General features: G+C 32.0%; 1 protein-coding gene across 1 annotated transcript in view; it reads right to left on the bottom strand.

The window, feature by feature from the left end:
- Positions 1 to 1943: 1943 nt before the first annotated feature.
- Positions 1944 to 15551, bottom strand: part of Vps15 (vacuolar protein sorting 15) — a 34419-nt gene continuing 20811 nt past the window's right edge. Inside the window, exons 17-25 of the mRNA XM_088228728.1 lie at positions 13709 to 13784; positions 12980 to 13072; positions 10625 to 10756; positions 9324 to 9434; positions 8580 to 8752; positions 6448 to 6606; positions 5620 to 5771; positions 3894 to 4075; positions 1944 to 2183 (exon numbers count right to left, since the gene is read on the bottom strand). Of these exons, the coding sequence (XP_088084854.1) occupies positions 1964 to 2183; positions 3894 to 4075; positions 5620 to 5771; positions 6448 to 6606; positions 8580 to 8752; positions 9324 to 9434; positions 10625 to 10756; positions 12980 to 13072; positions 13709 to 13784 (1298 nt within the window). The 3' untranslated portion in view covers positions 1944 to 1963. The remainder of the gene's footprint in view (positions 2184 to 3893; positions 4076 to 5619; positions 5772 to 6447; positions 6607 to 8579; positions 8753 to 9323; positions 9435 to 10624; positions 10757 to 12979; positions 13073 to 13708; positions 13785 to 15551) is intronic.

The following is a 15551-nucleotide window of genomic DNA, read 5'->3' as shown; positions in this document are numbered from 1 at the left end:
AATTTCAGTTATTTCTTACGGGAAAAATTATTTCTATATTGATCAGCCTCCAGAAACAGATTAATAATGAATATAGAGATTCCACTGCTTTAAATTTTTTGATCCAGTATATTTAAAAATACACATATACGATATGTATATATAATTTTATGAAGCAACTCCTTTTACTAAAATCACATTTACGCCCGTAGATTAAGTTTTTTCACTTAAAAATTATTTGAAAAAAAAAGAAAATCATTAAGTTTATAAGAAAATACTAGTTAAAATTCTTAAATTGAATAGTAGTATTGAATTAAATAGTAGTATAAATGAATAAACACCTAGTGTTTTAATGACGGCTTATTTCAATAAAATATTAATTATTATTTGTATAAAAATCCCCAAAAAATTAAATTGTCAAATGATATTTTCTAGATGGCATTTCACATAAGATGCAACATGTTTGTGACTAAAAAATTAACAAAAATATAATATTTAAATTTCACGTTTATTACAAATTAATAAATATGTACATATTTTGTCAATTCAAGCTAAACAAAAAGTAAATAATCATTAAAATGTTATAAAATTAAGGGAAAAGTTGATTTCAACCGTGCGTATTTTAAAAATGAAATGAAATTTGTACCTCTAATGAGAAAACTATGTATTTGATAACTTATCAAGACTAGAAACAAAAAAATAACTTAATTTTAAAGTTATTAATTGAACAAATTATAGATGATAAAATCATCGGAGTAAATAATGTGCGCGCTACCGCTTATCGAGCCCCCATAAGCATAAAAGTTGAAGTAAGATCGTCAGAATTGAAGTTAGCTAAAGTTTGCAGTAAAACAACGGGTCGTACTCAGTTCGACTTTTAAATGTTTATTTCCTTAAAAGGTGAGTTTTAAAATATTTATTATTGCCGGGTTAATTTTGAATTTTCCTATATATTTTATAACCGTCCATTAGGTATATTGGTATAAATTTGATTTTTAGTGTTTTATGTATCGAAATTTTCATAGGGTCATTTCCATGAATATTTTTTCAATTCTTATTGAATATTTCATGATCCTAAAATATAAGAATTATTTTTTGAAAAAAAATCAAGTAAATGCAAAATATTTTTTTTGCTTAAATTTTTATTCAAATTGGCAATTTTTTATTATTACTAAACACTTTTATGATTTCCGCATTATTTATGAATAAAACCAAGCTCAGTGATGAATGCATCCATTACATGTCCATTGTCAAACCAAACAATAATGGTCGGCAGCGGAGTGAGGCTGTCACAAGTAAAAAAATTGCAACGCTTTTGTTATATGCAATAGGGCAAAATGGCATCTCTATAAGTGATAGCATGCACGTTATTACTCTGAGGATAAAACAATATTGGTATTGGTGTATTAACACCAAACAGAAATGCCTGCTTTTTGACAATACATAATATGAATGTATGTATTTACATTTTGGATTCAAAGAGTCAGTATAAAAATGCAAATTCTTTAGTAAAATAATGAATTAAAAAATACAGTGTGTTCTTATAAGACAAAGAGTGTTTAGAGAGTCGATTTGGTTCCAAACTTTGTGAATTGCCTTTTTTTAGAATCAAATTAGTAAGTTATAGCATGCACGTTTTTTTGTAATACATATGCATATAAATTTCATGGATTTTCATGTTATTTTAAATGCTGATAAAGCCTTTCTAGGATATTTTGCCTTGTTTCAATAGCATTACTAGTTGGAAGGTCCCAGTGGTGTAGTGATTGAGACGCTCACCTCACACACGGGAGGTTTCAGATTCCATTCCTAGTTAAATCAACAAGAAAAAGCTATTGTCGCCGAGCATGTCAGAAAAAACAATATCAGTTTTGAAAACCTGCATATTTTTACTAAACATCTAAGTCTTTTTTTACAAAATTGTCCTTTTATTGTAATGTTGAAATTAAACAAATTTCATAAGATTTATTTTAATTTTATTGGTTTATTTCCATACGTGAATGATTCCAGTGGCTTCGGCACTTAGCAAGTAGCAATGTGCGGCTTGCACGGTAGCTAGACTAGTGAGGGGAGAAGTGTGGTGAGGACCTCTCGGTTCCGGGCCCCATTTTCCAGCGCCATCCTCGGTGAGAGAAGATACAGTAGGGCTGGAGTTGATAATGGAAGATTCTTGTATCACGGAAGTGCCATCTACCAAACGACTCCTGTAATAAGAAATTTTAAAGAATTTACAATGTTTGTTCTCAATTCTCCGTGTCCAGGCGGATGAAGAATACTGTAGTGTATTCTTCATCCGGAAGAGGACGCAGCCAACGTCAGTCAGCCCGTTCAGTTAGTCGGCCCAAAAAGTTCAGTTCACGTCAGACCAACTCGACGACGTCACTCAGTTCCAGCATGTAGTTCAAGTGCAGTCTCTTCAATCCATCATCGACGTAACACTCGTCCGACATAATTCATTATTTATTCGCCATGTAATAAATACGCATCAAGCAGCAACCTCGTGTCTTCTCTGTCAATCTCTAACTGGGGTAGGAACTCCAACTAACACCCAGCAACCTAAATCCTACAGATCATTAAAAATATTCTTATCCACAGAAATCACACCTATCTTTCAGCGGAAAGTAGCAACTACATGATATATTTACATAAATAATTAAATTTATAATTTATGTGAATAATCATTGACATATTAATACACATAGGCATGCCGTAAGCCCTCAAAAATTATGACACTTAACTCATGCCTAAACGCTCAGTCATGCCCAACGTGTGTTTAGTCGTTCTTCGACTGCCAGCCAGGCGTGATGTTTAGAATCCAAACCAAAATGCCTGCTTGTGTCATGAAAACATGTAAAAACCATTCAGAAAAACATTGTTAAAAGGATTGTTTGACTTTTCATTGGTAAATATTTGTTCAAAGCTTACAAAAATTAGTATTTAAATATAAATATTGTTTTTTGTAAACGTCAAACTACGCCTAGCGGCGCAATTGCGAATCTCTTCTTACTTACAGGGCTGAACTGTGCACCGATAGGAATACGTTTTTAAAATATAAAAAATGAGAGTTAATACTATTTTTGCATCCCCCAAAATCTAGTGAAAATATATGAATGGGTCGAAATTACAAGGAATTTAAGGAAAGAAAAGATTGGGATCCATCAAAAACTAATGTTGATTGTTAGCGTTAAAATACTAACTTTCTATGTACTCCAATTTTTGGTAGCATATGCATGATCGTTGAATGCAGCCCCGGTATAAATAAACAAACTTATTAACTATGGGTACGTTTTTGTGTCACTACTTTTAATAATATTTCAGTCTTTGTATTTTTTATTTATAATTTTTTTTATTTGTTTATTTTTCCATACATATATTATTTACATAGAAATATAATTTCAAAAATACACTTTAGAAACGTCAATGTAAATAATAAAATATTTAGTAATTTTTGGTAACTTAGGCTTCACTTTGTTATATTGGTCCTGGGCCCCGATTACAATGAGAAGTCAACATTTATCCTTAATTCCATTAATGTAAAACGATTATGTTGATTTTGAATGATTTCTTTCTCATTTCTTTATCAAACTCCATAACAAATTATTTAATTGCACTTCAGTGACCATAGATAAAATAATTTTGAAAATTGAAAAACTCTATATATTAAAATTATTGAGAAATAAGACTTTATTTTCGTGGTGCCATAGAAGCGGCACTCGAATTATACGGCAGACCATGCATGCTGTTTCTATGGCAGCATTTGAGTGCTTAAGGTAAATCTACTTGAAAAAAAATAACTGAACTGAACCGAGTGTGTCATGTAATATTTGACACAAGGTATTTTATTAACGTAGTTAAAAGCTTAAAATAATTCTGGTTTACATATCTGTTAAGTTTTTTTAACAAATTGTGTTTACCTGTATGTGACAGACGCATTTGGAGAAAGCAGGGGATCATTAGGTGCTCCAATCAAAATGTGGGAATCTTCGGGTTGATCCAAGTCCCAGAATCTTATCCTCTGATCGGAACCAGCAGTGAGGAAGTATACGGAATCGTCAACTGTTCCTCCATACATGGCACTGATGTATTGCGAACAAGGCTAAAAATATTTACAGAAAACATAAGTATTAGGTGTTCACACAAGTTGTGTTTGTTTTTTTTAAATTTAAAAATGAGCACCAAAAGTAAAACAAAATGGCAAAGGTTACACGTCATTCGAAAGAATATAGAAAATTGCGGGGACGTAATTTTAGGGTTTCACTGCATCTTTACTGTTTTTCACAGTTGCGGCATAATTAAAGCATTTTCTCATCACATGCAGTGGTATTACGTCCTTGCTACTTGTACCTAGATGGTAATCAATATTTCTTTTAAACTTGTGTATATTTTCATATAAACATTTTTTAATAATTAGGAAGTTAAGTATTTTTTAGAAATTAGTTTATTTGTTAATAGACTATCAAACTAAGTGAAAAAAAAAATCTTTATGTAACGTATTTTCACCGCTATGATTTTATAAAGCTATGCAATTTTGACATTACTCCGCCTGTGATGTCACAAGTTCAAGTCGGTGAGTTTTACTGACACAAAGGAGAACCTCGTACCTGAAAAAATATTTTTTTTGGATTTTCTTTTTTATTTTTAATTTTTTTTATTTTCTTTTATTCAGGAAACATACAGTACAGTTACAAAGTTTAATATTTTACACAATTGGACTTAATTCTAATGGACCAGTGAAGTTTCCATATTAAAAAGCAATTAAATGTAAGGTTAATTATGAAAGTATAAAAAAGAGAAGGAAAAAGAAAACATAAATGAAAGTTGTTTAAAAATTAAAATTTAAGTGGAAAAAAAATATTTTAAGGTTTGTAGTTTGTAGTGAGTATTTACAAATGGAAATAATATTAAAAATGAAGAAAATTTGTAAGAGTAATTAAGAATTAAGAATGGAAATAAAGAATGAAAAACATGCTCAGATGTAAAAATAAAATAAAATAGTAATAACATTTTTTTTAAAAAAGGAAAAACATAAATACATATTTATTTTAAGGGATTCAAAGAAACGATGAGAAGAATCTTTAAGTGAAATATAAGACAGTAAATTTAAATTTAGGTCAATTTAAAAAACATCTTCAAAATTAATGACACATTATAGTAAGAGCAGCAATATATTGATTTTATTAACATATATAATATAAGTAACATATATAATATAAGTAAGTAAGTAAGTTTTTATTCTTTATTTGAAAAACCAACAGCTATTGTTGAAAAACACGGCTACCTGGAAACCAGAAATATATCACAACGCTATAACTGATTGGTTATGGTTCACCTGAACCTGTGACGTTTCAAAGCAGTTTTTTTTATTTAAATTTTTATTAATTTTTTCACAAATTTTTGAGAAACTTGGTAGTACAATGAAATGCTCCAATTTTTACCGCATGTAAGAAAACATTTTTTATGCACAGTTTCCCACAGCACTGAACTTCCTTATTATATTACTATTGTTTACCTTGCAGTTATCACATTTGTATCTGTTTTCTATAGCCTTCTGAGTAAAATATTGAAAGTATTTTATTTCAGAAATAAAACAGAATGAAAAAGGAAAGCAATTTATATTACTTATTGTTGTTGGTATCTTACTGTGTTATAAGTTAGTGGAGGTCTATTTGATGGCCATAGAACAGATTGTCGCTGCGCACTCTCTAAGCTCCAAATTGCAGCTTCATTACCCGCTGCACAAACTGCCCAGCACGGCTCTGTTGGATGCGCTTTTATACTTCGGATACGGCTTTCTATAAAAGGGAATTAAGTCAAAAGTTTGCAAGTGACAGATGATGCGTTTATCAATTAGTTTATAAATGAAGCAATGCTTAAAATGTCCAACATTTACCAATGATATTTTAACGCTAGGCGTAATTTGATGTTTACAAAAAATAATATTTAAGTATATTTAGGGGCAAGTGCTCTCAAATCCTCAGATTTAACGAATGGACTATCGAGGATGCGTTTTTTTTGTGATATAAAGCATCAAATTCACATATAATGTGTACATCTGTTTCATTATCTGCACTGTGACCGGTTTCATGGCTTTTGCAACATCTTTGAGACTGGTATCTTTGTTATTTATAATATTAAAATTAAATCTATTTTTTACAAAATAAGTAAGGATAGAGAATTCAAAATTATGTAGTAGTTCATGATTAAATTGGATTATTTTTGTCGGGAGGACATTTTAACAAAGTGTTGCTGGGTACCAGTTATTGGTAACAAGTCATTCCAAATTTGTGGATTTAAGTTTTACTTGTCTTTAAAAACTGCGTAAATGTTTTTTGTATGAAAGAAAGATATTGTAAGTTGTCTTAAAATTACATGCATGTATTGAAAATGTAAGAATTTGGTTTGTGAAATGTGGAATTATGCTCACTCATTATTGGAATGACTATAAAAAATGTCAAAAGTCACGTTTACCTTTAGGATGAATTAAAGTAGTGATAGGAAGGCTGAATCTCAAGTCCCAAACTCTAATACAACCACTTGAAGTTCCAACAGTGAGCCACCCTGTATTACTGACATACATGCAAGTGTATACCCCAAGCTTGAGGTCACCCTGTAATTTCCAAGCGTTTCCTGTAATGTATAATAGTAAAATTAGTTTTAAGATATTCAACATCTTTGTAAATACTCAATTACTCTAATAATATAATGAATAATTTTTAAAAAATACCTAAATATATATATATTGGAATAAAAAGTGAAAATAAAACATAATATTGATACTGCAATACCGCGTAACTACCAATTGAATTTTTTGGCATGGGATCCTAAAAAGCATTCTGTTAATTTATTACTTTACAATAAATCAAAAATACCGCTGGAGTATCCGAAAAACTATCATTATTTAGAGTAATAATAGCGATAATTAAAAACAAACAGCTCTTAGTCCCTATAACAAATTTATTTCAGTAAAATATTTTTGTAAAAAAAAAACAGTAGATGCGGTATTGCAGTACAACCTATTATGTACTTAGTTTGTTGACATTGCTACTTTCCATTTCACTGAAAAATAAATCACACACATAATAATTAATTTATTTATCAATATAAAGGGTACCGGATGTAAAAGGAGGGATGTCAATGTTGATGTATTTTAAACCAATCATCTTACGGCAGTTCACATGATCTACATTTCTGTTTGGCAAAATTTGACATAAAGGCTCTGCTTTTCAAGATGCATACAGGGGATTCAAAGACAACAGCTAGAGGCGCGATGCAGAAGCCTGGGTGAAGATCTATGCGACATCCCATCGGTGAAAGGTAATAAAGAACTCACACAAGAGGTAGTATCATACATGATAAATATAGTGCAGGCAATTGGTAAAATAAACCAAAGTAAGGAACAAAATGCCGAACACTCCTCTAGTGGAGCGGAAGGCTTCTCTTGAAGAGTTTTAAGTGGTTTCCTCTCCACGTGAGCAAATGCTGAGAAGTTCCTGATTAGCCCACATTAATATATCCCTCCTGATCCCAATGGTTAAGATACATTTTAAGATATTTAAATGCAGAAAAATCCATTAAAAAAAAATTTAAACCTTGTACATTATAAGCAAGGTAAATAATACAGCAACTCCCATATAAAAAAATAAATACAGGGGATGTAAGGCGGATGTCAGTTAAATAAATAATATTGTAAATAGAATGAAAAAACTTATAAAATATGTATTTATTAGATTAAGAAATATATTAACGTAATAAATGTTAATAAAATATACTTTACTAAAATCATTGTTCAAAAGAATTGTTTACTTCAAATCCACAAAGACAACAAAAAGAGTAGTGTATAGGTAACATCTTAATTCCAAAATTTTAAACAACTACAGCACATCATTATACTAGCAGAGGAATATTTTTCTTTAATGAAATAAACAAAGAAAATAAAAAGTGCAGTCAGGAATACAACATATTAAAAAAAGAAGTGAAAAGTTATCTTTATGATTCTTTTTTGTGCAGCACTGATTGAAAACACCATTTTGTATATTATTTTTTTGTAATTTATATGTTATACTAAAAATGTTAATAATTTAAAATCAAATAAACAAATTATTGTGAGACGTTACTCCCCATCATGAACAAAAGAATTGTTTTTTCTTTTACATAAACATTGTATTAAGTAGTAATATTGTATACTTATATTTTTTATCTGAATAAACTATAAAAAAATATAAACGAAAATCATTTTGGATAATATAAAATAGGCTATTTACATTAAGCAGGTTCACTATATATTTAAGTTTATTTAAATATCCAAGAAGTTGATTAAAAAAGCCAAGAAGGAGAATGATGGTAAGAAAACAAAAATCACTAAAAAAGAAAGGCAAACAAAAAGACACAAATTTATAAATGTAAGTCCTAACTAGGCCACTGGCACAATAAAGCCTTACCTAATGAGAAAGGTATGAAGGAAAAATATTAAATATGTACCTTAGAAGTAAGATAATTGGATAAATAAATTAATGTAATAAAAATACATGCACATAAATTAGTACATATATCCCATGTGGATTCCAGAAATAAAATTAGATATTTGTAATGAAAATAATTACCCGGAGCCCTCAAATCCCAGCCAAATATTCCTCCATATAGAGTGGCGTATATAACAACATTATCTCCCCCAGTATACTGACTATTGCAAGAAACATCTATCACTCCACCATCTTCAGCAAGGTCCAATTGACGACACTGTGACAGCACCATTCGAGATGAACCAGAATCCAATCTGGAAATTAAAATAATCAGTTATTTATCAATCGGCAAATCAGGATATACTTGTTTATATATAATTAGTCCACCTCGTGCACGGTAAGAGCTTTCGTCTACCATTTTTAGAAGGTAATATGTTTTGCTATTTTAACCTGTAATTAGCTGGAATAAAAGTTTTTTTAAATTAAAAAATGAAGGGAGGTTAGGGTTCTATGGATACAGAGTAATGTTTCAAGCGTTTCTTGAAAGTGGCCGGAGAAAGTGCATTTTTATACTTCATCTTAGACCGGTTGGTTTGATCAGCAACATTTTGAGTGTCAAAATGTTTGTATACAAAGACTGGACTGGAAAATCAACAGATGGAAGAATTTGAAGAAACATTGATGTTCAAACAAAGGCAAAGTGATTAATATTACACGGTGTGTAAAGTGGCGACTTGAACCAGCCAATGACAGGTCATAACTTCCATATTTCCTTCTCTATTGTAATGCGTTAATCTTAATAACTTCTAAAAGGGTGAAATTCAGTCGCTGTCTAGGAAGTTTTCCCTCTGTTATATAAATAAATGTCTGTAATATTTTACTTACCTTAAAACAAAAACGGATCCATCTTGTGTCGCAGCAGCAAAAGATTGATTATTTTCACAGGGAGCCAATCCAATGACAGGACCCGCTCCTCGATTGTACATTGACTTTGACCTGATGATGAAAAAATATAACATAAAGTACCATTCCAAGAGACAGGTGTCATGGCACAGTTGGTTAGACAGCTAACTGTGAAACTGGCGTCGCGAGTATTCCCTTTCAGTTGCAAGAAGGAAATCCAAGAAAGATTTTTTTCCTCAATTGGTCTGAGTGTTGTGGTGTATTTTTCATAACTTCCTTCCACATCCTTTCTTTTCAACCTGCAGATAAGGCTTAGCGGGTAATTCCTTTTCTCACATGTTCCCTATCTCTTATAGCACATCCATCGGCAATATGAACCGTTAACCTTTTGTAATGATAGCTGACGGTTGTTGATTTATTAACCAATTTTGTAAACCGGTCACCAGTAAGTATTTTGATCAAAATTTTAACTTCAGTAGCAATTTCCATGTTTTTTGTCGATTGTCTATTATATGACTTTTTATCTGTCAAGCACAAACAGTACGGGTTGCTATGTTCAGGATTTAAATACGAATTATACATTAATTACAAAATTCTCAAACCGTCGATAACTATTGGGATAATAAGATGCATCCGTAAGAGGGACAAACTTAATAAATTTTGTAAAGTAAATCCAATGGATTACCAATCCAAATCGTTTTATAAAAATTATAGGAATATTTGTAAAAAGATCTTAATTAGAGCGAAAACAGTATACTACAGAAATAAAATCACGGAAGCGGGGAAAGATAGCAGGAAAATTTGGAATATCCAATACAAAATATTGTTATTAATGGCAAAATGGCTGACCACTTTATTTATTTATACTTGATTATTTTTCCTCAGTTGGGACAAGTCTAGCAAAGAACATTTTGAAACGCGCTAAAACCTACGGAAAGTGATCTCGCACTTAAGGTCGAATATTTGACTTCAGCTTCAACCAACCTCTTAAATAAATTCTCACCTACAACCATTCAAGAAATAATAGACACAATATCTTCTTTAAAAAACACTAATAGTTCAGGAATCGATGGTCTTAATACCAAAATTATTAAATATCTTAAAAAGTATATTAGTTTACCTCTAACACATATAGTAAATACTAGCTTTGAATCAGAGTTCTTCCCATCTTGTCTGAAAGAAGCTTCTATTATTCCAATTTTCGTGGGAAAATAAAAATACAAGGTGAGTATTGGAAGGAAGTGAGAAAAATAGATAGGGATATAAAATTAATTATAGCTTACTTATTTACAATACTGATGCCCTCCAATTTGGCAACATCCCACAACCTCACAGTTCCATCATTTGAACAGGATCCAAAGAAACCTTTAGAATAAGGTCCCGATGATAGACTCACTAATTTGTTCACTGTAGCTCTGAAAATACAAAAACAATAAACATTATCAGACGTTTGAATTTCAGAATATGAAAAAAGGAACTCTACGTGTTTTAAATGAAATATGGAATATATTGAGTTTTTCTACTGACATTTCTTGGTGGAACTGCATTTTAATTAAAACAATAAAAATATGTTTATGGTTTTATTCCACTTTTATTTATAAATTTTTAATTAGTTTCATTGTTAGTATTAAAATACAAACAATGAAACTAATCGATAAAAATTAACTGCCGGGAATATTGTTTTCAGAGAATCACTTAATTAATAATAATAATAATAATTTCGTGGCAAAAATATGAGAATTTAATTATACATTTAAGTTTCTCCAAAATGTATGAATAACTCTTGACATCACAGGTGGTGTAATTTCTACATTTTTTTTCTTTTTTCTACGTTTCTAATTTTTGGCTTAGTTTCATTGTCTATTAGTATGTTTTATATGTTCATAATTTATCTTGTATTATGTATGCCTTGAAAAATATATTTTGCAATGCACATAAACTAATCAAACAAATAAATTGAAAAAATGAAAAAAAAAAAAAGTAAAATAATTGTGAAGGCATAGACTTATAATAGTTCAGAAACGCAGTTTTACGTTTTGACCATTAGGTACTCGACAGGCGTCGCTTAGTACGCAACTGCCAATTTGAATTCAATTATGCCGTGTTGTGTCGTTTGTAAGTGTCAAAATACTGCTGGGATTAAAAGGGAATATGGTAGGATCACATTTCATGTGTAAGAAGCGAATTCACATATAATATTATCATTATTAAGAATTAGATTATTTTACCATCTGTCAGATTGTTAAATAAAATGAGGTAACCATTTTGTTAGTATTGCTAGGGTAGTCGAATTTTTTACCCGGTTTTCTGTTAATAAGTGTTATTATTATTATATTAATGTTAAGCAAGCGGCTTAAAGCTGATATGCTTAAATGTATTTGAACGAAAGTTAGTTGTTGGCGCACTTTAACTTTTCCCAAACAAATCTAGTCCATTTTTTAACCCATCGAGACTACACATTGAGATCAGCTCTTGTGGCAACTTATTCCAACCATAATATTAAATGGTATTCATTTACTTAATTACTAAATGATTGTAAAATATAATGTCAGTAAAATATTTTTTGCTGTAAAATATAACATAACACAAAATTATCTCATATTTGTGTATAATGTTCACGGTCTGGCGACATTACGCAGCCTTTTCACGCATGCGGGATGTCGGGTAGAGGGGGGACTTTTGGACACAGTACGATGTATACAAATTTGGTTCCACGCGCCTTCTGGTATATTATTATTGTGTTGATTTTTCAATAAGTTTTTAATCTTCTTCTCTTACTGCCCTGTCAGGTATCCCCAACGTTGGTAATCACTCTGGCAAAAGTTTCCCTGTCCTGTGCTGCCCGGAAAATCTGCTCCACAGTCCTGAAGCCAGTCCAGTCTTGTATATTTCGCAGCCAGGACATCTGTCTTCTTCCAGCCCCTCTGTGACCCTCAATCTTGCCTTTCAAAATTAAATGAAGCAAGTGGTACTTTTCTCCACGCATTACATGCCCCAGATATGAAATTTTACGAACTTTTATGGTGGTTAAGAGTTCTCTGTTCGTTCTATCCCGACTTAAGACTTCTGAATTCGTTATCAGGTCTGTCCAAGATATCTTAAGCATTCTGCGATGCAACCACATCTCAAAAGTCTCCAGCCTATTCATAGTTGGCGGCCTCTGTGGTGTAGTGGTCAAAATGCTTGACTCACACACTGAAGGTTCCGGGTTCGATTCCCGGAGAGAACACAAAAATTTATATGTGATTTTTCTCAAGCCTGGGTGTTCTGTGATGTAATTCACCATTGTAATTGGGCCTCCTGGCCTGTTGTGGTGCAAAAAAAATGCATTAAAAAAATGCATGCATGCATAGTGTTCTCTTTCAGAGTCCAAGTCTCACAGCCATACAACAATACAGACCACACATAACATTTTACCAATCTTTGCCTTATTTTCAAGTTGAGATTAGCATCGCAGAAGAGGGATTTCATTTTATTAAAAGCAGCTCTTGCTGTCTCAATTCTGCATTTAATTTCTATATCTGGGTCGAGGGTCTGTTAGAATGCTGTCGAGGTATTTAAATGAGTCCACCTTTTCAATGTCAATACCCTTTAATTTGAGAGAAAATGCGGAGTAGTTTATAATATAAATATGATACCTGTGTTCATGTAACTGTGCCATCAATGTAGTTCCAGGTCTCCAATTAGATGGGGGATTTGTTCCGAAATTCTCTACTGCACATTCACGAGACCTAATAAGTAATAAATACATATTCAGAATTAAATATGAAATAGTAATTTGTGTTTGTCATTACAAAAATAAATAATTTGGTTCAATAATTTGTTAAACAACAAAAAACAATCTAAATTTTTTGCAACAGTGGGTAAACATTTTTGAGTAGGGAATATGGAAGTCTAGGCATTTACAGGACTTATACCTGGCATTGGCTAGTGTGAAAACAATTTCCCATTTTTTATACTTCTTCTTTTACCAGTTAGTTGATTCAACAATGTTTTGAGTATGTCCAAAGGCAGAATGGTGAATGTTACACAGTGTGTAAAGTGGCCACTTAACCCAGCTAATGAGAGGTCATAAGCCCTGTAAATGCCTAGACTTTTATATTCCCTTCTGAAAAATGTTTTCCCTCTGTTGCAACAAATTTAGATGTTTTATTTTAGTTTAAATTATAATAAATAAGGACAAAGTAAGTGCTTCAAAAAATATAAATTTGATATTACTGAATTAAATTAGATTTGGTTTCAAGATTGTCTTAAGTTTTATTCATATATATATATTGTTAATGCTGTTTTCTATTTTTGTAGCACTTGCCCATAAATAATGAAATATGTATGAACTGCATTATATGTAGAGTAAGTATTTATAATACCTTAGGGCTTTTGAATATTTCATTTGTTGTCTCGTTGTTAGATCTCGTAATTCTAATCGGCAAGGAGCCATACTATCTGTAATGAAAAATAATATGTAAATGTTAAAAAAATCACTCACCACATACAGAGGCACCAATCAACGAATGGCAGAGAAAAATGCAAGACCAAGGTTTATGTACTATAAAACTAAAACCAAATTTATGTAAAACTGTCAACAAACATGTGAACTTTTAGAATGGCCTGTTTTGCCTATACGTTTTCCTAGTCGGTGTCTCATGACTGAGGATTGTGACCACCGTGTCGTATTCTCAAGACTGCAATCTTCCGATTGTCTCGCCTTCATTTCTGAGAACTGCCACAAACCGAGTGCCCGTTGCAGTCCAACCAGTGCATTGGAGATCTCCCTCGTCCTCTTCTATCCTAAACGTTGCCATCCACAGCAAACTTCCCAGGATAATCGAAAAGAAAATATAGAAAAACTCGTCCGAGGCATACAGTCGAGAGTCTAGCCATCAGCTTCGGTTCCTGAAGAATGGAGGGGTTGATGTGTCTAACTGTCCAGAGTATTCTCAGCATACGCCTTCAGCACCGCATCTATAATGTTGTGTTCTTGTACCCTTATTGTCCACGTTTCTGCACTATTAAAAAAAATAAGAGAAAAATTCTGTCCAGTCTCATCTTGCCCATGAGACGAAATGGACCAATTTCATGTAAAACACAAGGTTTATGAAAGAAAATGAAATTTGTTCAGATCTGAGAAGAATGACAGTTCTGTGTGTGAAATATACCAGTGTTTTCAACTCGAGGGTGAAAATGTAATTGAGATATTTTATTTGTTTGGAAGGTGGTTTTGCATCTTAACTTCGTGTAACAGGATGATGGATATAAGATGCAATTAGAACTCCAATGCAGAGTCCTATGCACCATTAGTTGCGGGAATAATAATGATAAAAAGAAACATTCATATCGATAGTATACTGATAGAACCTCTTAAATGATAAAATTTGAGAAAACACGTTTATTCTTCCCTTGATCATCATCAGTGGCGTTACAGCCCATTGTGGGCCCGGCCTCCTCCAGAATTTGTCTCCATTTGTCCCTGCACCCTGCGGCTCTTCTCCAGTTTTTCAGGCCAATCGCTCTAATGTCACTTTCCACATTATCTAGCCATCTTAATTTTGGCCTGCCTCTGCTTCGTCTGCCTTCCGGAGTGGTATAAAGAATATTTTTTGGGGTACGGTTATCATTCATTCTGTGCACATGACCCAACCATTGTAATCTTATTATTTTGATGAATTGTGCAATGTTGGGTTCGCCATACAGTGCCTCTAATTCATGAATAAACCATCTCCTCCACACTCCGTTTTGGTTGACAGCACCAAATATCTTCCTTGATATTTTTCTTTCAAATACTAATACCATATTTTCATCTCTTTTGGTCATAACCCAGCATTCAGCATCATACGCAATGACCGGTCTGAGGAGAGTTTTGTAAATAATGGTCTTAGTTTTTCTAGTGAGCAATTTGGATCCCAGATGTTTAAACAAGCCATAATAACATCTGTTTGCTGCCGATAGTTGTGCTCTAATCTCAGTACTGTAATTGTTATCATTAGTCATTTCAGTACCTAAATATTTAAAGGAGTTGAGATTGTCTATATGGTGTGATCCAACGTCGATTGCCTGCAGTACATAGTTTATTTGTGACTTTCTTGCTAACATATATTTAGTCTTAGATGTATTTTTTTTAAGACCCATATCACTTGCAGCCATTTCTAGCTTTAAGAAATCATCTTTTAATCCCGGGACAGTTCTGGATCAGATCCTTCCCTTACTGTACCA

This window comes from Micrasema longulum, unplaced genomic scaffold, assembly GCF_059751315.1.
Source record: "Micrasema longulum isolate JH-2025_06_02 unplaced genomic scaffold, ASM5975131v1 h1tg000605l, whole genome shotgun sequence".
NCBI lineage: Eukaryota > Metazoa > Arthropoda > Insecta > Trichoptera > Brachycentridae > Micrasema > Micrasema longulum.
This window is presented reverse-complemented; position numbering and strand designations above follow the sequence as displayed.